Below are 25,543 nucleotides of genomic sequence, written 5' to 3' on the forward strand. Positions count from 1 at the left end.
TTATTAGTTAGGCTATCATTTTATGGGTAGCTTTGAGCAACTTACTGTATATATTATACTGTAATTCCATAAAATCCCATTTGCAAGACCCAGACTATTGTGCCTTGAAGTCCATCAGCTCTATCTCTGATGACCCATCGAAGGGAGCAGCTTTGCTACGTGACAATCTTCAACTGAAAATAGTCCACTGCCAATCTTAGAGTACGGCTCAAGAACTAACAGTAGGAGCGACACACATGTCCTGTTCTCTCTAAGCTGATATTAGCTACCATGATGAGATATATATTAGGAGAGTAGATTTCTCAGATAACTGGAACCTTTAGACCATTATATGTATCCGCACAAGATAAAAGATGTTGTGAAGAGGCCAGTTTGATCTAGTAGTTAATCCAGAAGACTGGAAATAAGGAGACTGGGATTGTCTTCATGACTGTGCCAATAATTTGCTTAACCTCTTTGACTCAGTTTCTCCCTCTGTAAAATGGAGATATTTATACATTTTTGTAAAGTGATCCTTAAGTAAAAAGCACTAAATAAATACTAAGTAGTATTTTGGATCATACATATCTTCGATGAGTATCTAGAGCATACCTACAAGTTAACATGCACTAATTAAAAAAAAATTGCATTTTTTGCAAACTCTGCTAGTCTTTTAAATCCTGATCCTGCACCACTGAAGTCAATGGGAGACTTTGCTTTGGCTTGAGTGGGTATTGGAGTAGGGTCTTAGTGAGGTAAACTGTTGCAGGTGTCATTATGTCTGTTTCATGTTCACAATGAAAAAGATGATTTTGAACATTTTAAAGCAGCGGAATTTTATACTGCCATATGCATATACATGACAATCAAAGAAAGAAGTTTCTCTCAGCAGGCAACTGGCCTACCACAACATGTCTGTACCTATTGCTGACGGAGTTGCATTTCCAGGATCGGACTCCTGAATCATCTCAGGACTCGTATGTAAAGTTGTGGTAGAGATCATCCTCGAATTGAGAGATTGCCAGTGAATGAATGATACATGACAGTTATTCTGTTACATGGTGTAAGCGTGATTTGTAATAACTGTAAGACTTGTATAACTAGTTGGTGTCTGCCATTCTCACTTTAAAGGGATTCACTCATACTGAGTGTTGTAGCGTCCATTAATCTGTTATCTCTCTGCTTGGTTTTAATGGAGATGGACCCTTTGGGATTTGGATTTTTAAAGTGTCTTTCTTTCAAAATATTTGTATTATTCATAATTCTAAAAATAAAATATGAAGTTTCTTCCCTAGTAGATTCAGTTGCTTGCAGTTGCTTTAAATCTTTAAGAGCTGATTCATTAATATTTTATCTACAGGAACACAACTTCCTTTCTTTAAAGTGTGGCACATTCTAGATCCTCACTTGTGATTGTCCATCTTATTAAGGGGTGATGTGATTGCTTTCCGTGATGGAGTGTCCACCCCACACAAGCCCTGACTGAGTTAATGTGGGACAGGAGGGGCTAACTAATCATAGATACTGCAGCTGGAGGGGGGAACCAAGGATTGATAAGGCCTAAAGGCAGATGAAATCCGGTGGTGGGGAGGAGCTGGTATAGGAGTATAAAGCCAGGAAGTGAGAGCATGAAAGGGGCTGCAGGGTGGAGGTCTGCAGTCACTGCCTAGAGGAAAAGGGAGTTGTCCATGGACAAATAGGAGATCTGGGGGAAAGTAAGCCCTGGGGTCTGGTCCTGACATGGACTAGAGTCTTACAAGAGGCATAGAGGAGTAAAGTAGCCGTGGGGAACCGAGGAAGCTCTGGTGGTAAACCCACAGATAGGTAAGGAGGTGGAATAGGAAGGAACCCAGGGAAATAGCAATAGGGTCTGAAACTGAGCTGACGTAGGTTGCTAGCCATAGGGTCCCTGGGCTGGAACCTGGAATAGGAGGCAGGCCTGGGTTCCCCACCAGCTGCTGGGAAAAGTGGCACAGGACCTGAAGTTGAAATGGAAGACCACCTGAAACGGCATTCAGACAGCTAGTTCCATGGAACTTTGTTACCCTGGAAGGGAAGGACTTTATAGTAACCTGGCTGGAGGGCTGAGTCATAAAGAGGGAGCACTGAGTCCTGGCAAGAGAGAGACGGGCTACAGCGCAAGCAAGCAAGCAAAGGAAGGTGGCACCCGACAGGGAAAGAGCTAATTCCCAGACCTAGTTCCAGTGAGGTGCACCTGTAGTGAGTGGAACCGCTTCACACTTTTGTGTAGGCTATTGTGATGTAGTGCTGCTTCCAGTTGCCATTCTTTATAGTGCATCTGGAGTGGGATATGACAATGAAATACTTTCTTCCTTCAACATAAGAAGTCAGCAATGGCCATATTTTTCTTCCACCCCAGTCCCCATGTTAGGACATGATGCCATGGTATCATGGCATAGGTAACAGAGTCTCATCTAGAAACTGTACTGTGGGGAAAGGCAGCTGCTTGAGATCCAGCTGTTGAGCTTCTCATTACTCCAGTAGTAACCACTGCAGGTTTGGTTGGGAGTAGTCGGAGCTTTCTACCCTGTCTTTCTACCCTGTTTCTATGGCAGAAACAAGTGTTAGAAACAAGGACAGGAAGAGGAACATTGATAGTGAGTTTTTATTCCTGTTTGTTTGTATTCTGTAGCACTCACAAGGTGCTAGGTGCTGTCCAAAATGTATGTGAAAACACAGTCCCGTCCCCAGTGAGTCTAAGAAGATGAGCAACTTACGAAAGGGGAGGGATAAAAACAGTGTGTGTGTCTCACACACACACACAGAGTTTTTAATGATAATTGTCAACTATCCCAAACTAGCGATCCATCTCTATAATTAGTTCACTAGCTTCTTGTAGATGTCACAGTAGAAATAAGTTTCAAGGAGGGACTTCCAGGAGAACAGGGTAATGGCCTACCTTGATCTCAAAGAACCCCGCATGTATACAGAGCCCCATAGAGTGGAAGAAGGCACAAAGTCAGTTGTGGGAGAAGCAGACAAAGAGGCGATTAAGTCTATTAAAAATTCGCAGAATTGGAAGTGTAGAAGGGGCTGGGGAAGATGACTCTCAGACCTTAGTCTGACTTCTGTAATGAGACTCTTACACTCCAGCTGGTCTTTGCACAACCTTCTTGCTTTCTGGCTGCCTGCAAGATTTTTTTAAAAAAATCTTCTATACCTTCTTCCCTTGTCTGCCACTAGGTTCTGCTTCTGCATTTTCTGCAGGGTGGTCAGGAAATACAATCAGGATCTGCAGAGAATATTTTCTGTCTTTTGGCTTTGAGTTGTGCTGATGAGTTAAATACCAAACCTTAATGATGTTCGTCAACAGCTCTTTGATAGGCTCTGCTGGATTCTGGGCTGTCTCCCCACCTAAAAAGAACTAACAAAATTGTTGTTATGAGGAAAAAGAAATATAAACAAACACAAAGAGCTGGGGAGGAGAACCCTGCCTACCTCAGCACAGATGGTCTCCCGGGGAAGGGTGAGCTAAAGAGTGGTATTGTGATTAGGGTGTTCATTTTCTTTGTGATTTGTACTCTGTATTTCTTGTACTTAAGTAAAGAGCAATAATGTGTTAGACTTCCATGTAAAGCACGTGTGTTTATTATGTGCTACACCAACCATGCAAACCCAGAGAGAATTAAAATGTAACCTAGAAGGTGGGATTCTGATAGTGTGTGTGTGTTTGATACTGGGTTATCTTGTGGGTCAGCTTATGTCCTGGGGGCATAAGGTAGAAGGATTGTGGGCTCCATTTCCATGAAGATGTAGCAGACAGAGTCAGGATCCTGGAAATATGCCAGGGGTGCCAGGGAAGAAAAAGTACTATAGCTTTCTGAGACCCTGGGAAGCTTAGCATACATGAAAAGAAAAGGAGTACTTGTGGCACCTTAGAGACTAACAAATTTATTTGAGCATAAGCTTTCGTGAGCTTCACTTAACTGGACTTTCTTGCAGCAATCTAGTGGACTACTTGTAAGTCAAGCCCAAGCAGAACTGTCTCCTTTCAGTTTGTCATCTCATGGGCAGATCATAGCCTGTAGGTAGAGTCTGTAGAAAAGTATATTCACTGGTTTTTTGTTTTTTTTTTTTTTGCCTTGTCTGTGATCTGTATCTAGCACCTTAGAGTTATCGTCTGGGAACTGTGGCACTCCTGGTTATTCAATTTCTGTTAAAGGCAGATAGTTTTCTAACCAATTGCATGGGAGAGGGTAAGATGTATAAGAAATGTAGCTTTCCTTTTCACTGGTAAGTATGAATGGTTGAGGGCATTTTGTGCATGTCATTGTGCTATTTAAAAAGAACTCTGCCTCTCAAGTTGACGTTTCTGTATAAAGCTACTGCAGGACCCTATAACTACCCGTTAACTTATTTTTTTTAAGTAGATTCAGACTCTGATGTGACCCTCACTTCATGATTTCTGGGTTTTTTTAGTCTTCAGTTGCAGTGTACAGTAGGAGTCCAACATGACTCTCATTAATGAATTATAAAATATAGTACATTTGGTTTCTTTTGCTTAAGTATTCAAGTAAAGTAGAAAAGATTCATGCAGGAAAATTGGCTGAAAACATTGTTAACCATCATTAAAAAAATTCCATTAAATGCAGCATAACCATGTCAGCTTGGCCTGAATAACTGTTGGCTTATAACTGCGTCTTGCACATCAGCTACCTTTTTGGACGCTATCCTTAAAGTGGGTCATATTGCTTGGATATTTTTTTCTTAATATTTAAGATAGTACCGGCAAGACTTAGTTGGACAGAAGCCAACTATTGTGGTGGACCTAGTTGTTCAAATTTGTTTTTTGTACTTTTGAGGTTTAATAAATGTTGAAGTTGAGTGTTATCCATTTCCTTGAAAATTTAGTTGTGTTGTCTGACGTGACAAAATCTGAACTGTACCACTTTGGATACAGTCAACTGCATGCTGGGAGATTTCCACTAAATTCCTGAAAGGGTTAAAATTGTGTGTGCTATCTGCCTACATAAATTGAGACTGGCATGGTAAACTGCAAAACTCCATTAAAAGTATGTGTTTTTATACCATTATAATGTGTGTCTGTCTGTAATAATTGTTTCTGAAATCTGTTGCAGTTTGGAATACAGGATACTAAGTAGGAGACAAGAATGTAAAATAAATACCATCTTAGAGAAGAATTTGTAGAATTTGTCTGACATTGTACAAAAGTTGGCCAAAAGAGAAGAGTGAAGAAGGCAAAGGTATTTTAATAATACTCTGTAAAAACTTGTTCAGTCCTTGTGAAACTCAAAGGTTTCCCTCAAGATTTTAGTAAAGGGGTGAGGGAGAAGCTGTCAGATTATTGTAGGGCTCCGTTCTACCCTTAATAACGTGATCTTTAACTGTAATTGACCTCAAAACTGGTGAGTACAAAATGTTAGGTCTCTCACTACTACTAGACTAGAGTGATGTGAAAGGGAGCTGCACCTGTGAAATTGACGGAATAGTTGGGTTCTTTGTGCGTAGAGAAGAAAGTATTAATCAAGTATTTTTGCACATTTTTAAACAAGCCCAAATTAGATTTTCTTAGTTTTAAGATCTCAAAATAAAATTAGGAGAGGCAGAGAACAAATTGGTAGAAAATACAAGTGTGGTGGGTTCACTATCTTTATATTGTTTGAAGAAAATGCTAGGTCAACACTAACATTTGAGTATTAAAGATAACATTCTGAAAAAGCCAAACTAAATTTTGGGGGCATTTCTTTCTATTTCATGGCACCATATTGACAGTATTCTATCTTCTAAATTAGAAAATGTAAAGAAGCAGCCTGATTGGAGAATGACTTTTTATCTCATAAAGTATTTGTACTTTCATGTTTTACCGTATAAAATCATTGTTTACTCTGATGGAAACATAGGGAAATAGCCATTCAGTTTTTAATAGCAAAATATTTTGACTGAACTGGTGTATATAAGTGGTCACCAGCCTTTTCACTAGCTTGGTCATCTCATCTTTAGAATGCTGCACAGCAAAATTTTGAAGTGCACTTTCACGGTGTACTCAGTGTTTTCTCCGAAACAGTATTTTCATATTCAGTAGGAAAAAATGTTAATACAACATTAGGGTAGTAAACTTAAACACCTTTAATATGCCAGTAACTCAAAAGTTAAGGTTCTCACAGAAATGTTAACTCTGCACCATTGCACACAAGACACACCGTTTAGTATTTTTTAGCTTACTGGTTGTATGTTATATGTATGTACTGTATAGCTGCATTAGTAGTGGAAGTTTAACATTTTGTTTCTTCTTATTGGTGTATTTACATTTACACCCTTAATGTTTCATTAACATAGTTTTGGTTTAAAAAAATAACCTCTAAATTCCTTTGTGTGCATTTATTTTGGTTTAAAGTAATCAGTAGGAAGTAAGTAATAAAACCATAGAAGTTAGATAAGGATAAGACTTGCATGTCATCTCATTCATTGCTCTGCTAGAGCAGGAGTGTTCCCTGCAATGTAATCTCCTGGTATTTATTCCAGTTTTTCCATGATTTATTTCAGCCTTTTGGAACATCATCTCTCTCATTGATTTTTACAATAGCGTACAAATATTTGTTACATGTATATACCTAAATACATCCTTCCCGTGGCAATGTTGATGCACAGGGTGGAGACTCATCTCTTCCATTATTCTCTTCCGTTCTCTGCTGCTTCCATCTGCTCTGTTATGTTGAGATTGACTGACTGTTTTGCCCTCCCATCTGTGGATTCTTCTTTAAGGTTTCTCTTGGGTGCCCTTCTTTCCTTACACCAGTTGGTTTCTGCTTGACAGCTTCATGTGAGAACCTGTGTGTTGGCATCCGTATTTGGCCATGCCTGAAATACATCCAGGGCTGCTTTCTGATTCTAGTAGAAATGAGCTGTTGGGTGGTGATTTCTAGCATCTCTTAGTTGGAAATAAGGTCTTTCCAAACAGTGCCCAGAATCTTTCATAGGCACTTATATTTGAAACTGTCTAGTTTTCTGTCTAACATTTTGGTAGCTCTCTAGCTCTCGCAGCCATAAGATAGCACTAAGATTACATTTGAACTGAAAAGTCTCAATTTTGTTCTAGTGTTGTATAGCTTTGATTTGTATATGTTATTCATCATCATAGTCACTCCCATAACCGCATTTGTCATTGAGGCACCATAATTGAGCAATCAACCAATTGTCTCCACCCCGATGACTGTGTGTCAGTACTTGAGTCTCCACAAAGTCCATTCCTGTCCACTCTTTTATGTTGTCAATCCATTTCTTCTTCTGTCTCCTCTTATTCTCTTCCCCTGTACTGTCCTTTGGAGGATGATCTTGGATAGGCCAGATGATCTGGTCACATGGCCGTACCACTTCAGCTTGTGCTTCTTCACAGTTGTCAGGAGGTCTTCATATGACCCAGTGCATTGGGTGGTGATGTTGCGGACCTCTTCATTAGTGATGTGGTTGAAGTAGGAGATGCCCAGGATTTTTCCGAAATATGTCATCTCTACTACCTGTATTTTCCGTTCAAGTTCTGCCGTAAGATTCCATGTTTTGCATGCATATAGGAAAATGGAGATGACCAATGTGTGCAACAGTTTCAATCTGGATTCCAGGGAGATGTTCTTATTCCTCCAAATTGGCTTTTGCTTTGCCACTGCTGCTGCTGTTTGCGCAGTTCTTGCCAAATTTTCTGCCTTGGATCCTTCATCAGTGATTGCCCACAAATCCTTGAACTGTTTCACTGTCTCCAGCTCTTGTCCGCTGACAGTGATATGTGAGCTGATCCCATTACATTTGTTTGTCATCAGCTTGGTTTTCTTTGCACTGGTTTCCATGCCATATTTTGCGGAGGTTTCATCCAATCATTTCACAAGGTTGGCAAATTCATTTTTGCTGCCTGCCAGGCCATCAATGTCAACAGTGAACCGAAGATTTGAGATTGTTCGCCCCCCCCCCAATGCTGACTGTGCATATGTGATCTTCCAGGGATTCAGTCATTTATATGTTAAGTTTAGTAAATGCTGTGGATGCCTTTCCTATCCTTGATGTCCCTTCCTTCTTGAGGTCTCTGTTGGCCAATGTATGCTGCCCAGGTAGGTGAATTGTTCTATTTTCTTGATTTTTTTTTCCTTCTAATGTAATACTGCTTGACATCTGGGCTTCAAGGATGTTTGTTTTAGCATAACTAATTTTGAACCTTGCTTGGCCTACTGTTTTTGCCATGTTTTCTGTCTTTCTTTGTAACTTTTCAGGTGTGTTGCTAAGTAGCATGTTGTTATCAGCAAAGTCTAGATCTTCTTGGCATTTGCCATCAACTCGTGGCATGCCAGTGTTTGTGTTGCTAATACACTTCTTCATTATCCAGTCTGTAGCATGCCAAAGAAAAGCAGAGATAAAATGCAGCCCTGTTTCATGTCAATGTCCGTATTGAGCTACTCTGGAGTTTATGGAGCACTTTGCATCTCTGTGCATGACCTTGATGATGTTGATGACTTTAACTGGAATTCCATAGAGTTGAAGAATATTCCATAATGTATGTCTGTGCAGGCTGTCAAATGCCTTTTGAAAAATCAATGCAATTGATGGTGAGGGGAGCTTGCCATTTTTACGTTCTTCTATAATGGTCCTTAATGTGAATATCTGATCTACACAAGATCTCTTGGGCCTGAGTCTAGCCTGTTCTTCTCTAAGCTTTGCATCCACTGTCTCTTTTATTTGGTGTTGTGTCTCACTGTGGAAGGCTTTCTCTACAACAGAAAGTAATACAACTTCTCTTCAGTTATTAATGTCAGTAAGATCACCCTTTTTGGGTTTTCTGACGATAATTCCATGTTCCCACTGGTGAAGAGGGATGTTTTACCAAACTTCATATAACAACTCTGTCTGTTTTGTGAGGATGCTGATGTCATGCGTGTTTAGCATTTCTGCTGTGATTTGGTCTTCTCCTGCCCCTTTATTGTTTTACTGTTACTTGACTGCAGCCTGTACTTCTGACATCTCTATTGGACAGATGTTCATGTCAAGTTGATCAGGTTCACATGTTTCATCTGAAATAGGTCTGGGTCTGTTGAGGATGACGTTGAAATGCTCTGCCCATCTGTTCTGTTCTATCCCAGTTGTAAGCATTTTTTCATCATTCCTTTTTATTGGCCCTATTCCCTGTTTTGGAATGTACAGACTGGATTTTAGTCACATAGTAAATGGCTCTGTGGTTTCCTAGCATAGCAGCAGCTTCAATTGCTAGATCTTCAATATGTCTCTGTTTCTCTTTCCTTGCATTGCTTTTCATTGCCTTTTCTGCTTTCTTGTACTTCTCCTTTGCTTTTTCCAGTATGTTGTTGGTCTTAGCATTCAGGAGTTTTCCTTTCAGTACTTTTCTGTCCTCAATGAAACGCCACATCTTTTGACTTACCCAATTCTTGCTTTATGTTGATATCCAACTGTAACTGCTGCAGCTTGAATCACATGCCCAGGCCAATGAACACTGCCCACTTTTCTTCAGTCCCGTGTGTGTCTCGCCTTCCTTTTGCCTTTGGCACTGCCTCAAACCTGTTCCTTAGTTCAGGTTGTAATTTCTTGCAGTACTCTTTTGTATCCAGTTTTGTACTGGTGCTATTCTTTACCACTTTCTGTTTAAAGATCTTTCTCAGTTTTAGTTTCAGGTTTAGCAATTAAAAGATTGATTTCTGCTGACATTTGCTGTTTGATATGCCCTTGACTCTTGGACAGATGACCTGAATCTCAGGCTAATGCAGATGTAGTTAATGTAGTTTTTCATTTTGCCATCTGGCAAATGCCATGTTTTTTTATGTACATCTTTGTGAGGGAATCGAGGGCTTGGAAGAACTAGATTGGATACCAACTACAGTCAAATAAGTCTCTCGTCATTTTGGTTAATGATTCCCAACCCATGCTTCATCATTGATTTTTTTCCATTTCTTGGTTGTCACATCCTATTTTAGCTTGAAAGTCACTCATCATAAGGAGTAAGTCATTTGTCCTCAACTATCATTTTACCAAATTATACATATTTAGTCCATTCAATATGTCCTCTTAAATTAACTTTTACAGCAAAGTAATCAACTTTGTTGCTCTCCTCTGAACTCCTAGTTTACCGGTCAGTTCTGGAATGTAGTGCCTGTATTGGTCTCCTCCCCCTAGAAATTCTCCAGTGCCTTTACTCACCTAGGGTACATGACCTAATATTCATTTAATTCAATAAGTAATCACTTCACATGGAAAGAGAAGTTGGGAGGGTCTTAGGTGTATTAATGGGATGTAGAATCTAGGATAGTTTCCACAACTTGCTGATTGGGGCCAGGACCTATGGAGACATCCCTCTACTTGGGGGATCTCAGTCAGGAGCAGATAGGGCAGTGCAACACACCCTTCTCTGGCTCCCTCTCCCGATGAAGTGCAGCATGGGTGTATGTGTATGTTTCTTTCCTTTACCCTCCCCTCTTTCTCTGTACTGTGTGGAGGGGGTGCAGGCCATTTCACACTGCCTCTGGGCATTGGAGCTCCTCCCATTTACTCCTGCTGTCATTGGCCTGGGACACTGAGGTGGGGCAGCCACTTGATTCTCGCCTTCTGGAGTAAGAGGAGTGGGATGGGATGGCTACCATTTGCTGTTAAGCCATGTAGCCATTTTGGGCTCTCTGTTCCAGCCCTATTTTTTTCCCACCTTACCTAGTATTCTGGACTCCTATGACACTGGGGACTAGGCTGATCTCATCAATCTTTTGTTTGGAGGTCTGGAAGGGATTTTTTTCCCATATGGCAAAATTGGCAAACTGCGGTGTGAGTTTTTTCACCTTCCATCTGACATCTTTGAGTTCCAGTTTTGAGATTTAAATTACATTTGTCACAACTTTGGTGGGTTCAAAAAGGATCTGAGATGAGATCCCTCTAACCCAGTGAGCTGCTTGGGCATTAGCCCCAAGCACATTACTTGGTGAGGGGATATGCCCTCATGTCTCATCTAGTGTGGCTCCCCTCATTTTACATTTCCTACCTCCTGTGTGGAGGAGGGGAATGGGTTGGAATTCTGGCTTCTAGATGGGTTCTTAGGTAGGCCTGAGGGTGTAGAGGGAACATTTGCCCTCATACCCACCCTCATATATGTAGAAACTGGAGCCATTGGTGCCCAGTTGAATTCCACAATGCACCAGTCCTTCAGAATAGTTTGAGGGGGAAGGGTTACTTGTTGGTTAATAATCTGAGTTTGATTTCTCCATTTAACCATACTACGGCTATGCGTGTCATTGTTTCCGTGTCCACATCAATGAGAGGATGGTTAATTTCAAACATGTTATAGAAAACTGGGGACTGTTTGCCATCAAATTTTCTTGTATTTTAATTTTTACTCATTCTTTCAAATTCAGCAAAGCAACTATGCCTGAGTGATGACTAGCCACATGCTAAGAAATTTCTAAAATCAACTGTGTTTGAGGAATTTGAGCAGAACAAGTGTTCTTTCTCACTTGACTTCCTAGGAAATTAACTGAATAGATTTGTTTTTTGTTCAGACTTCTTGAAAGAATTGAATACCTTTAAGGTAAGACCAAATGTGAAATTTCAATCCCCAAAGTATTATTTTTAGAAAGATATTAACAATTGAAAATGGGGAGCTTAGCAAGGAATGCTGTTTTTAATCTCGCTATGTTTCTGTTGTGAGCCTAAAATACAAGTCATTGATCTATATTACCAGTGCTATTATAGACTAATTGGATATTATGTATGAGCCAAAGTGCCTTAAGACTGGTTAGAATAATTAATCTAGAATGCCTACATAACCTACAGTTTATTATTACATTTGTGAAATGACAATTTGTGCTATTCCTTTGTCACTAATTCTTCTTTTCTTTATGTGCTTTGGACAAATCACTGTCATTTCAACGCAGAATTATAAGTGAAAGGGTAATCTTTCCAGAGAGTAAAAAATTCAAACCTAAAACAGCATACAGGGTAATTGTATTTTTCTGAATCCTCAAAAGAATTTTGACTGCGCTGTATTTTTTCTGGCCTTTTTACAAAATCAATAGACCTGCTTTCTTGACAGTTTTTCCTGATGAGAACTTTTGAGTTTTTATCAACATGGAACTTTTCAGACTCACCAAACCAGGTTTCCTGAAGAATTAATACATATTCTTGAAAGATTACAATTGAAATGTCTCTCATCTTGTTAACATCTGTCCTGCTTGAGGCACAGAGTATATGGTACATGCTGCCTTATCAATATTGTGTGCATTTGACACTGAGCAGGTGTCAATGGTAACAATGCTGTGGCACCCTTTACAGTCATGCTTGAGGAAGAAGGTGGTATAGGTGATCACCTCAATCAGTTGCAAGCCCAGCGGTTTTCATCCATCCTGTTTCCTGTGATTTATAGCAGTCAAGAACTTGTAATCTGCAGTTATAGTGGCATTGAAGTTTGTGCCACTTGACTTTCATTAACACTTAGCTAAGTTTAACAGCAGCAATGACAAACAACCTTTTCCAGTGGTAAAATACATGAAAAATGATCTCTCTTACAGTACAAAGAACACCACCAATGTAGCATAGTGTACAGCCCTTGAGCAAATCTTGCAGAAGTAGTACGATTGTGTAAAATCACTCCTAATGAAATAACAGATGCATCTTTCTAAGAATGGCCTGCCAAGACACTAATAGAAAGAGACTTCAAGGAAAAGAAAACATTATTTTTTTCTCTTTTGCCTAATGAAACAGATAGTGTTACTAAGAATACACTCTGAAACCTTTTGTTACTACAAGAGCAATACAGAAACAATATTCGAACAAAAGCAGTTTAATGGAAACAGTCTCCTTTATTGTTGTGTTTATGTAGGAGGAAGCTACCAAAACAGTTTTTTTTTTCTGACCTCTTGAGAAACTTATTTCAGGACTCCTGCCATCTTTAGAATATGACTTTGTAGTCAAAGAATTAAAGCTGTTGGTCTCCAGTGTGAGAAGGAACCATGCAAATGGGTTGAGATGAAAAATAAATTGCAGCACAGTGCTGTCTTGTTGAGGTTGCTGTTGCCTTTTCCTAAAGGAACAAAACACAGTGCAGTGCACTAAGTATAATAAAAGTAGTACAAGAATGGCTTTGTAAATGCAGGTTTCCAAATGGTTCTTTGCTTAGAGGTATGTGGGTTAGTGTGGGGTTCTTCAGTAGTGTCTGATGAAGACTTGTTAGAGAGCTCCCAGTCAGCAGCTGCAAGAAATGCCATGAAATTCATGAGTGGCTGCAGCCATGTTTAAAAAGGGGTAGCAATGTTATATTTCCTCCCTCTGCTAACCCCCCACCCCGCCCACCAACAGAGCAAAAAGAAAAAAAGCATGGAGTGAATGAAGGGGAGGGGAGGGCAAGACAAACTGCGCTAATGCAGAATTTTAAAAGGAGGAAAAAAGATGAGAATGATGGGAGTGGACAGGTATACAATTGTTAAGGGCCAGATTCTGGTCCATGAGAACTACTCTGGCAAAATACAGGGGTCTTAAAGAGGCTGTTTTGGTCCCCATGGATATTCCCTTGGTGCAGGCGCAGTATAGGGTCAACATAAACGGTCCTGTGCTTTCCCAACCTGGAACCCATGGCATAGGAGTATTCCATGGGAGGGGAAGTGGCTTTAGCTCTTTGCGCTACAGCTATTCTGGATTTTGTAGCTGTGCTGGGGTTTTGAAGCTCCCCATTGGCAGCTATAAGGAGGCTGCCATAAGTTAGAATAGCCCCAGAATGCATTGGCTCCACTGGAATGCATTGGCTTTGTCAAAGGTATTCTAGCAAGACAAATTCATTTAAGCTTCATAGTGGTTTTTGATTGAGAACATCATAACAAGGAATAGAAGTGCATGAAACTAAACCAGGAAGAAGTCAGTAAGGGCAACTAACAGCAAATAAAAGGTATGTTCTACACAGTTGAGACTTTTCCACTAGAGATATTTAAATTGTAAACTAGGGGGAAAAATTGAGATTAATATATAGGAAGATAATTGTTATGCAGGATTACCCACCGAGTCTCTTTCAGCCTGACAGCTAACTCTGTCAGAGCTTGAGAGTCATTCTGAAAAATTCCTCAAGCTCTTGTGAGTTCAAGTGTAGCACAATCTTGAAGCTTTAAAACTCTGGTAGGCACTAGTGGGGTTATTTTTAAATTCACTTTAGCATTTTTTAAGCCACCGTGTAAACTGCTGTAGCCTTGAGGGAGTTGTAAAGAACTTGGAGACATCATTTACTTTAAAATGCTGCTAATTTTAATATAAGATGTCTTGGACAAAGAACACGTGTTGCTTTAGTGCTCTTTGAAGAGGAGACCTTGACAAATGTCATCTTGAGGCAAGCAATCAAAGAGTGAACCAAACACCTACAGCATATACTTAAGATATCTGTGGGAGGAAAAATGGAATGGTTTTAATTAAAAAACAAAAACAAATCAAACATAAATTTTGCATCTTGGTTTCTATAAGGCATAAGGACAAAATATTTCTGCCAGTGTGTGGAGAATCATATTATCATAGACATATAGGACTGAAAGGGACCTCAGTAGATCATCTAGTCCAGTTCCCTGCATTGACGCAGGACTGAATGTTATCTAGACCATTCCTAACAGGTGTTGGTCTAATCTGTTCTTAAAAGCCTCCAGTGATGGAGATTTGCACAGCTTCTGTAAGTAATTTGTTCCAGTGCTTAACTACCCTTACAGTTAGTAAGTTTTTCATAATGTCTAACCTAAATCTTCCTTGCTCCAATTTAAGCCCATTACTACTTGTCCTGCCCTCAGTGGTTAAGGAGAATAATTTGTCATCCTTCTCTTTATAACAATTTATTATATAGTTGAAGACTCTTTTCATGTCCCCCTCTCCGTATTCTCTTCTTCAGATTAAATAAACCCATTTTTTTCCAATCTTTCCTCATAGGTTATGTTTTCTAGACCTTTTATCATTTTTTGTTGCTCTCCCCTGGGCTTTCTCCAATTTGTCCTCATCTTTTCTGAAGTGTAGTGCTCAGAACTGGACACAGTACTCCAGCTGAGGCCTTATCAGTGCTGAGTTCAGTGGAAGATTTACTTCTCGTGTCTTGCTTATGACTCTCCTGCTAATACATCTCAGAACGATGTTTGCTTTTTTTGCAACAGTATTAGATTGTCGATTCATATTAGTTTGTGATCCACTTTAACTTCTATATCCTTTTTTGCAGTACTCCTTCCTAGTCGGTCATTTTTCATTTTGTATTTGTGCAATTGATTATTCCATCCTCAGGGTGGAACAGAATTCTAATTCTGTTCTCCAAAGCAATTGCAACCTCTCCCAGCTTGGTATCATCTGCAAACTTTGTAAGTGTGTACTGTATGCCGTTATCCAGTTATTTATGAAGATATTGAATAGAACTGGACCCAGGACACATTGTTGCAGAACCCCACGTGATATGTCCTTCCAGCTTGATTCTGAACCATTGATAACTACTCTGAGTACTCTTTTCCAACCAGTTGTGCACCTATGTTATAGCAGGTTCATTTAGGCTATGTTTCTGTAGTTTGTTTATGAGAAGGTCATGTGCGACAGTATCAAAAGCCTTACTATCATCAAGATACACCACATAGTCTGCTTCCCCCCATCCACAAGGTTTGTTAACCTGTCAGAGGAGGATACAAGGTTGGTTTGACGTGATTTGTTCTTGATAAATCTATACTGACTGTTACTTCTCACCTTATTTTCTTTTAAGTGCTTACAAATTAATTGATTATTTGCGTCATTATCTTTCCAAATACCAAAGTTAAGCTGTTTGGTCTCTAGTTTTCTGAATTGTGCTTATTCCCCTTTTTATAGATATGTACTATATTTACCCTTTTTCTGTCCTCTGAGATCTCTCCCATCCTCCATGAGCACTCAGAGATAATTGCTAATGGCTCAGAGCTCTTTTCAGCCAGCTCCTTAAGTATTCTAGGGATGTATTTTGTCAGGCCCTCCAGACATGAAGTCATTTAATTTGTCTAAATAATTCTTAACTTGTTGTTCTCCTATTTTAACCTTGGATCCTACTCATTTACACTGATGTTCACTATGTTAGTTGTCCAGTCACTGCGTTCTTTTTTGTTTAAAACTGAAACAAAAAAGGCATTTAACACTTCGGCCATTGCCGCATTTTTTATTATTGTCTTTCTCTTCTCATTGAGTAATGGGCCTACTCTGTCCACATTGTAAAATGTTGTTATCCTTTATGTCCCTAGCTAATTTAATCTTTTTTGCCTTGGCATTTTTAATTTTGTGCCTACATGCTTGTGTTGTTTTGTTGTGTAATCATCCTTTGTAATTTGACGTAGTTTCCATTTTTTGTACGACTCTCTTTTGAGTTTCAGTTCATTGATGATCTCCTGGTTAATCCACACTCTTACCATACTTCCTTTCTTTCCTACGCATTGGGATAGTTTGCTCTTGTGCGCTTAATAATGTTTCTTTAAAAAACTGCCAATTCTCCTTTATTTCCCTTAGACTTGCTTCCCAGGGGATCTTACCTGAGTTTGTTTGCTAAAGCCTGCCTTCTTGAAGTCCATTGTCTTTATTCTGCTATTTCCCCTCCTGCCTTTTCTTAGAATTACGAACTGTGTCATGTCCTGATCACTTTCATCCAATCTGCCTTCTATCTTCAAATTCTCAGCTAGTTCCTCCCTGTTTGTCAGAATGAAATTTAGAATAGCCTCTCCCCAGTCACTTTTTCTGCCAGCTATAATAAAAAGTTGTCTCTGATTCATTCCAAGAATGTGTTGGATAGTCTGTGCCTTGCTGTATTATTTTCCCAACGCATTTCTGGGTAGTTGAAGTCTCTCATTACTAGCAAATCCTGTGTTTTGGATGATTTTGCAAGTTGTTTAAAAAAAGTTTGATCCATCTCTTTCTTGTCAGGTGATCTGCAGTAGACACCTATCATGATATCACCCTTGGTTTTTAATCCTTTAGAAGAGGTGGACTTTTCTGTGGCTAAAGCAGGGATCGGCAATCTTTGGCACACGGCCTGTCAGGGTAAGCCCCTGGTGGGCTGGGCCGTTTATTTACCTGCAGTGTCCACAGGTTCGGCTGATCGCAGCTCCCCCTGGCTGCGGTTCGCCATCCCAGGCCAATGGGGGCTACAGAAAGTGGTGCGGGCCGAGGGATGTGCTAGCCACCCTTCCCGCAGCCCCCATTGGCCTGGAACGGCTAACCACGGCCAGTGGGAGCTGCGATTAGCTGAACCTGTGGACGCGGCAGGTAAACAAATCGGCCTGGCCTGCCATTGCTTACCCTGACGGGCCGCGTACCAAAGATTGCCGATCCTTGGGCTAAATTATTACAATGAAACATTTAGATCTTTAATCAAGACACATTCTTGTCTCAGTCTGAATCTTTTTCAGTAAAATATAAGATTAAAAAAGCTTCCAAGCCAACACAAAACAGCAGTTTGAATGTGTTATAAGTAGTTCACGTTTTTTGTTTAATAGGACTATTTTTAGAATGCTGCAAATATTTGAAAATACGAAAGACTATTACTGGCTTTTTTTTATCGTCAATGCAGCTTCAAAAATTGTCCCTTGTTTTTTTTTTATTATTGCTTTGAACACTAAGGTTTTTCCAGTATTTTCTGAAGAACTTCAGTTCTTTACTTTTTAGATTTTAGTGCATCTTAAAAAAAAAAAAAAAAAAGGGGGCGGGGGAGGGGAATAAAGGACCAAACATGAGTTAACTTATGAACTTGCAGAGAGAGCATTGCAACTGAGAAAAAAAATCTAGTACTAATTTCATACATCTTGTGAACTATAAAAATGTTGTAAATGCTCCACAATTCAAAAATTATATAGCTGTGGCTTGGGTTTGTTTAAATCCTTCAAAACACCTTGTAAATTGGGTATTGCTACAATGGCTGCAGGTTATTACTACTGGAAAAAATATCCAGTAATATATTGTTCCATCAAGAGATCTGGAACAGTTTTAAATTAATCTTTTGTTACTGAATCAATGTAACATTGTTGTCTTTATACTACTTCATAGGTAGGAAGAATAATTTACTGTTGGATTTGGTTCTGTGGAAAAAACGTGAATTATTTCAGGCTGCTGGAAATTTCTTTAAAATATAGTTATATATGGTTGCTCCCCAGTCCATCTCTGATTTTTTTGTGTGTCTAAACTTTACAGTTACTCCTAGGTTAATCATAGGGAGAGCTGGTAGTGACACCTATATTTATTTGCCCTAATACTTTCCACTATAAAAGATTCTTGTGACAGTTTTTTGGGAACAGTTCTAACCTCTGCATTGTATGCAGAAGTTGTTCAAAATTTGGCAGGGGGAAAGTCCTTGGGCTAAAGAAGTACCTTGTTTTTGACCCGTAAAATTCCATTTAAGTTTAGCTGAAATTTAAACTGTTAAATATCATCATTTCCTTTTTGCTAGTCGCTTTGTTGGCAATATTTTGGCAATATGCCAGAATAAATCAATATACACATTCTGCTTTAAGTCCCTTGTTGTTTCTAAAGCAGCAGCAGATGGCATTGTACTGGGAACCCTGGGAAGCACATAGCATGGTTGCTGCTGGAGCAGATCATATAGCTCCGGGAGGGAGAGGGCTGGGCTTGGTTCTTCCTGACAGCCTCCTGGATCCAGCACATTGAACCAGCTGCCCACCTTCCCCTCTACCCCAGGGACACCTCATAAGGTGGTAGCATGCCATCTCATGTAGAGCTGGGCTGTTGTCCCCTTGACCAATCCAGACCCAGCATATGGCTTCAGCAGCTCATACTCCTAACAAATGGGATAATGTCCTTCTGCTGCTGTCAGCTATTGTAGTTAATCCTGTAACTCAAGCTGTGCTGCATTGCTAAAAGTTTAGGGTTCAAATCCTGCTGATGTTGCATGATGGGGGCTTGTTATAGTTGCACATGATAGAATTTTTGTACCATTTCTCTTAGGTTTTTTTCTATATAATATCCTTTATTAAAAGAATATTTAGATTGCAAGATCAAGCAATAGGAAGTAAGGAAATAACAGAATTTATTGCCCCTGAAGCCTTAATTATATCCCATTGAGTGTATTATGTATTATGATACATTCTTTAAGCACATGATTACATATTTTGCCAGGGTACTCCCACCTTATTCAATGCATACAATGGATGGTGTTAAAAGAATAAATCAAGTGTATTGAATAATACTCTTTGTAGGACCCAGGCCTCATTTGCTGTAGCAGTTAGAAGGTGTGTAGAGAAGAAAGCAAGGGATTTCAAAGAACTGGCCTGTGACAGTCGAATACTACATAGGAGAACTCAGTTTTGTCTCTGCTTTGTGTTGCTGATCAGGGCATTTAAACCAAAATTTTGGCAGGTGGCCACTAATTGTGAGACTCTTGAGGCCTGATATTCTGAAAAGCTGACGGCTCACAATTGCAGTAAATGAGAGCTGTGGATGCTCCACACCTCTGACAGTAATGTAGTGTGGTTTACAGGAATGAGCATGGGGCTAAGAATTAGAAGGTCCTGAGTTCTAACACTGACTGTCACTGATTTAATGTGTGGCCCAAACAAGTCTCTGTTTTTTTTCCATTTCACAAATGGGGATGATGATGCCCTTATCTCACAGGGGAGATAAATTCATTAATAGTTGACAGTCACTCAAATATTGCAGAGCTAAGCTTCTTAGAAAAGATCATGAAGAAGTGAATAATTCAATAGTCAGTGTAGTGTTTGGAGTGTGGCAGTAAATAAGGCAAGGGTCTCACATTGAATGATGAGGGTAAAAAGAAATAGTGAACATTTGCCTCTTTATCTGAGCACCGTTTATCCTATCACTAAATAAGACAGGTTACTGTGGGGAGAATCTTATGAGATCACATAATTAAAGAGTGAGTAAAATTTTCTAAATTGGCTAAGTGGCTTAGCAGCCTAAACTCAATTTTCAAAAGTGACTTAGGCACTTTGAAAAATAATTGGGAGTGACACTACTAAGTCACTTAGGTACTTCTGATAATTTTATCCTATAAATCATAATGCATACACATAAGGGAGCAGAATAAAGGTTGTACTGGCAACCTGAATGTTTGTCTTTCCTGATTTATAGGGTTTAATGAGACGCTGTCAATGTTAAATTGTAAAACTTGAAAAAGTGGAGTGGACAGAGTATTAGAAAATATAAGTTAGGGAGGAATCATGCACTGGTGAAGGGATGGACCAGATGATCAATAGGATTTTTCTAACAAGTTTCTGTGATTATTTGAAGATTAGTAAAACCCTAACTTTAACTCAATAAAAATAACCATAAAAAATTCTAGTGAGGGGTACACATGTGACTAGTAAGTACAGTAACCTGTTTCTCTTAAAATGCCATTACCATGGTTGCTGATTGTATGGAGCTTGGGAGTCAGTGGAGAAAGGTATGTGGAATATTCAAGCAGAATGGAAGCCAGTGCCAAAGGGAGGAATTGGGGTGATAAAGCAGGCTGTACTTGTGTAGAGTTATATGGGTTGAATTTCATGTTTTTTTTAAGTGTCTGTGTTTTTGTTAAACTTGCAGCATTTTTATAAGAATTTTACCCTTAAGTCACTGATACATAGTATCAATCTTAATGTCAATTAACTTCTAAGTTTTTGTCTGTGAAAGAATATATATATTTCAACCCTTTGACATACCCTTTATATATATAGATATACATATAAATAAATAAGGGACTATATATTTTAACCATTTGACAAATTCTTGTTTTTAATATATATATTAAATGTATATAGCTATATAGCTATTTATCTATCTATATAAAAAAACAAGAATTTGTCAAAGGGTTGAAATGTCACAGAGAGACTTCTGTAAGGAGACAAAACTGAAATTCAAGATAAATCACAAAAATAATAAATCAGTCTATGACTACATTAACAGATATCTTGGGCGAGGGAACTCCACCACTTACTTACTTGTTCAGGCATGTATTTAAATTTAGACTGCTAATCTAAAAGATGCCAGTTACTTTTTATAAAGTACTGCATTCATGCTTTCAAGGATTGCAGCTCTCTTTTCTCTGTAGATTCTAGTGAAAGTCTCAAGAGAAGCATATTGGTCTTAAGAGAACATAAAAAAAAGCAGGGATCTCCTATATAAACATCTGGGCCCTTTAGAAGAATTGATGTCATCAGCTAATAATAAATTCATATGGATTATAGTGAGGTTATGAACATAAAATGAGTGTTCAGAGGCGGAGAGAAAAGTGCCCCTTACAATCAATAAAGTATAAATCTCTTGTTAATGGAGTCTACAGGAGAGAGAGAGAAAGAATAAGTTGAGAATTAATTGTTTTAGGAATTCCTTAAAGTTTTGAAAGCAGGAGATTTGTCTACAATTTTTTATGATGTGCTTATGAGATATTTGATCAGGTTCAGCCTTTTATTATTATTTACTGAATGTCATCAGCATGCTTAACCTTACAGAAACATAAAGGAATATATAGTCTCTGTCCCAACAAGGTCTCACTCTAGATCAGACACACAGTACAGTTCAGACACATAGGTACGCAGATTGAAGAATCAATCTCATAGTAGTGTAGCTATTTTAAAAATCTATTTATATTATATCTTATTTTGGGGGGGAATTATGGTCCACAAAAGCACATGATGAAGGAGGAGGAATAAAATATATAACAAATCTTAAGTAGTAGAGGGAACTGATGGCCCAATCATAGACTGCGGGACATCATCAAAGGGAACACTCAAGAATATAGTGATTTATAGATGTGGTACATAGAGCCAGCTTCTGGGATACCATATTTAAAAGGACTAATAGAAGAAATAACTTGTCTGATTTAAATCACCCTGGATCCTCAAAGGATAAAATGGGGAGGAGGGAGGAAGTAAGCAATGGAAATTGCTATATGAACCATTTTCTGGTGTAAATATTACATATATTAGTAAAGGAAAAGATGAAATAATCAAATATAACAGGAAAACTGAAAAACTAAGGGTGAGTTAAAAAGGTTAACAGGAATACAGAATGTGTGATACTCACTGAGAAAGGAAATGAAAGGTTACAGAAGAAAACCTAGCCCAAGCTGGGGGAATTAGTGTAACACTTAAAAATATTAATAGAAGGTAAGAAAAACAATGTGGCTAACAAAGAAAGTCATAGGAATAAAAGAAGTTGTGTGAAGCATGTGTAATGATGCAAAATGAAAAAGGGATAAAGAAAGTTATGAAAGAAAGCTGAAAGGGGAATAAAACTGCTTGTCAGCCAAAACAGAGATTGAAAGGAAGATTGTCCAGGAAGAACAAAAACAATACAACATTAAATAGAGAAATGTTACAGACTGATGTGGAGAAAAGCAACAGCATCACTAAGTACTAGTGAAAGGAAATTTGCACAGGAACAGGATACATGGTTTTGTAGCTGAAAAGTTTTTAAATGAGTTCTAAGTGTTCACAAAGGGTTAGACCAGATCAAAGTAAAATGTATGTGCTTTAAATTATGAAAAGATTCTAGGGTTAGTTAGATTACACCCTAGAATCCTGAGGGGAAAAAAAAGTTTAATAGCCTAATTACAAATTATGTGTATGTGGTTTATTCTGATTTTTTTTTTAAACACTACACCACCTTAGGGCACGAGGAAATTCCAACATCCTCTAAGAAAGGAAAGAGGAAGGAAACTATAAAATCATAGAAATTAAAGACAGAAAAGAACATTTTTTAGACAGAAATGCACTTACATTTTTTGCTACAATCTTAATGTAGCACAGCACTTTCCACAAACACTGCACATTTAAGCAAATTTAGCCAGTTTGGCACACTTTTTCCTTCTGGGGCATTAGTGAGTAATCATCAGTATTACTGCTAACATTAGATGCCAAAAAAAAAAAAAAAGTAGAGCACTGGACGCATGATGTGGAACTAAACAACTCTTGTTAAAGACACTTAGTACCTCCACAAGGTAACGTAAAATAACGAGTTGTTCAGCACTTTGCGAGATATAGACCTATGTCAGATGTTAAAAAGAATTACAATACTTTGTGTAACCTGGAATTAAATTCATTATGTGATGCCTACAAAATTATAAGAAACTATTTGAGAGAGATGTACAAGTAAAAGTACTAAAGCCAGGTAATTTTAATGAGCAGTACAAAGGACCAGATGGCTATAATATCACTGTTCATGGCATATTCGTTTTGTGGAATTCCACTTTTTCACTGGTTGTTAAAATAGCATGTGCACATAAAATAGAGTTTTTGTTCGTCTTATATTTGCATGGATTTACTGTGTAGATGAGTAGTACAATGGTCCTGTGTTCTGATTCTTTACCAGTTTCATAGTTGGTAATGCCATTTACTTTAATAGAGATGCTCCTGATTTATAATCATGTAATTCAAATGAGAATCAGGCCTAGTGAACAGAATAGAATTCCAAAGAGACTTTTTTATTTTTATATATATATATATATATATATATATAAAATATAATTCAGCTTCTTCTACTATTCACTAATCTATCCCTTCTCCATTTTATTGGTTCACAAAATTTGACATTTGGTAAATCACAGAAGATAAATGCTGTATATTGAAATCAATTAATAGTGCATCTCTTTGAAAAGTTTTCTTATTTTACATGCTGAATTTAATTTTTTACAATGACTGAAAGGAATGTGCAATATCTTACTCCTGGGGGAATTCTGCACCAAACTATTAAAAATTTGGCACCAAAAATTGAAAATTCTGTGCACAATATTTTAAAATTGTGCAAAATTCTGCATATTTTATTTGTCAAAATAACACAATATTTTGATTATTTTGGTAATTTATTTAAACTATAATACAAGATATGGAGATATGAGTGGGGAGCACTGGAGGAAATCCTCAGACCCTCTCTGTCTAATAGTAATATAGCTAGTATTGATCTTTTCCTTCTAGTTATTAGTCAACAAATATATGCAGCCATATGCTCAGTGTTACATCATAGGCAACTGAAGAGCAAGTGAAGACTGGGGAATCAAACTCGCAGATTATATTGGCTATTGACCATCTCCAGAAACGTCAGTAGTAAACTGTTCATGGATCACATTTTGATATGAAAATTCTTCAGTCCAAAAATGTAGACTAATCACAAAAGCGCCATAAGCATTCATAAGGCTATACTGTCCTTTACACCACTCTGGCAATGTAAAGGAGCCTTAAAACTTTTACACCCTGTTTTACATTCCTGGGGAATTCACAAAGACAATGGGAACAATTCACTAGGCAGGCAGGCTGCTACATTCTGCTCTGCCTGAGGGGCCAGAGCCTGCCCCATGCCTATCTCCTCAGAAATGCCCCGAAACCCTGCTTCTCCATGCCGAGTGTGCCACAATAGTGAGCAAGAGGGAGAGAGTATCTCTCTCTCATGGATGACGTCCCAGCTCCTGCCCCCGGTGGTGATTTACATCTCTACCAGCTGCTCTGGGTGCCCAAATCAACCTGCCTGTGCTGCCGGGTAGGGGCTCTTGACTGCTTTTGTGGCCTCCCTTTGCTTCCCTGTCAGAAGTCATTTTTCTGCAGGGAAACAAAGGAATCTGCGGGGGGCCATGAATTCTGTGCACATGCAGTGATACATAGTTCCCCCAGGAGTAATATCTGTATTTGTGATAATAGGAAAATGTTATAAATTTCCCCTAAGAAGAAATGAAATCAGTAGAGGAGAGAATTTCTCTGACTCGTTGCTTCAAATAGCTAATATTTGAACAAGGGTACAAAGTATAAATTCCCTGTAGCCAAAATCCATTTTGCTTTATTGAAGAAGTGCACTTCCCCGCCACAATTGCAAACTGCTACCCGAAGCTATTTATTACAGTGTCAAAGCTGCAATTCTTGTCTTTGACTTTCATACCACAATCATATTAATACTCTAGTCTGTTACTGAAAATGTTCTGTAATTTTGTAATGCTTTCCTTAGCTATTAGTCTCAATGTAGTGCTTATACTTCATGGAGGAGAACTGCAGTTCTATCTATGTAAACGGTACTGGACAACTCTGCAGTTTGCTTGGACTCTCTGCACCTCTGCCACTCCTAAGAAGGCAGCACACCACGCTTTTTAAGGACCCTCTCTGCCAAGAGTGTACTCTTTCTCTCCTCCTCCCCTCCATCTCTCTCACATAGTGTCTCCCCATCCACTACATGCAGTTTCTTTCCTCATCCCACTAGATGGGTGGAGAAACCATGAGTGTGGAATGGAGGGAGAAGCAAAGGGGCCCTGCAAGGGAGAGATGCAGCCGTGGGTGGGAGGTAGAATCGGGGGGACAGTGAAGGAGGGGAACCATGGAGGCACTAAATGGGAAAGTAGAAGCTCTGGGGGATAAAGGAGGGAAGAAAAAGAAGTGGAAGCATTTTAGGGGCAGAGGAGAGAGAGAGAGATCAGGGAATCTCTGCGATCTAGCTAAGGAGTGAGATGGGGAGGAGTGCTGCAGTTGTTGGGAAGGTTGGAGATGTTGAAAGAGGTTTAGCTGGTGGCCAGGGGAGGGTTGGGAGGTGTGGCATTCAGAGAGTATGGTTACAAGAGTGCAATAAGAATCTGTATAGAGTAAAATATCTTAATTCTGGTCAAATTAAAATTAGA

At 38.9% G+C, this 25,543-nt stretch overlaps 1 protein-coding gene across 9 annotated transcripts in view; it reads left to right on the forward strand.

Annotated features, from left to right (window-relative positions):
* COMMD10 (COMM domain containing 10) overlaps nucleotides 1–25,543 on the forward strand; it is a 165,544-nt gene that overhangs the window by 56,858 nt on the left and 83,143 nt on the right. Inside the window, exon 7 of one of the 9 annotated variants that reach the window (XM_043514535.1) lies at nucleotides 869–1,212. The exons of 4 other annotated variants lie outside the window; for them this stretch is intronic. In XM_043514535.1, the coding sequence (XP_043370470.1) occupies nucleotides 869–941 (73 nt within the window). In that variant the 3' untranslated portion in view covers nucleotides 942–1,212. Of the gene's footprint in view, nucleotides 1–868; nucleotides 1,213–25,543 lie in introns of those variants that run through there. 4 more of the 9 variants (XM_043514537.1, XM_043514536.1, XM_043514538.1 and 1 more) reach the window with 4 other exon arrangements.

The sequence above is a fragment of the Dermochelys coriacea genome, chromosome 5 (genome assembly GCF_009764565.3).
Source record: "Dermochelys coriacea isolate rDerCor1 chromosome 5, rDerCor1.pri.v4, whole genome shotgun sequence".
Taxonomy (NCBI): Eukaryota; Metazoa; Chordata; order Testudines; family Dermochelyidae; genus Dermochelys; species Dermochelys coriacea.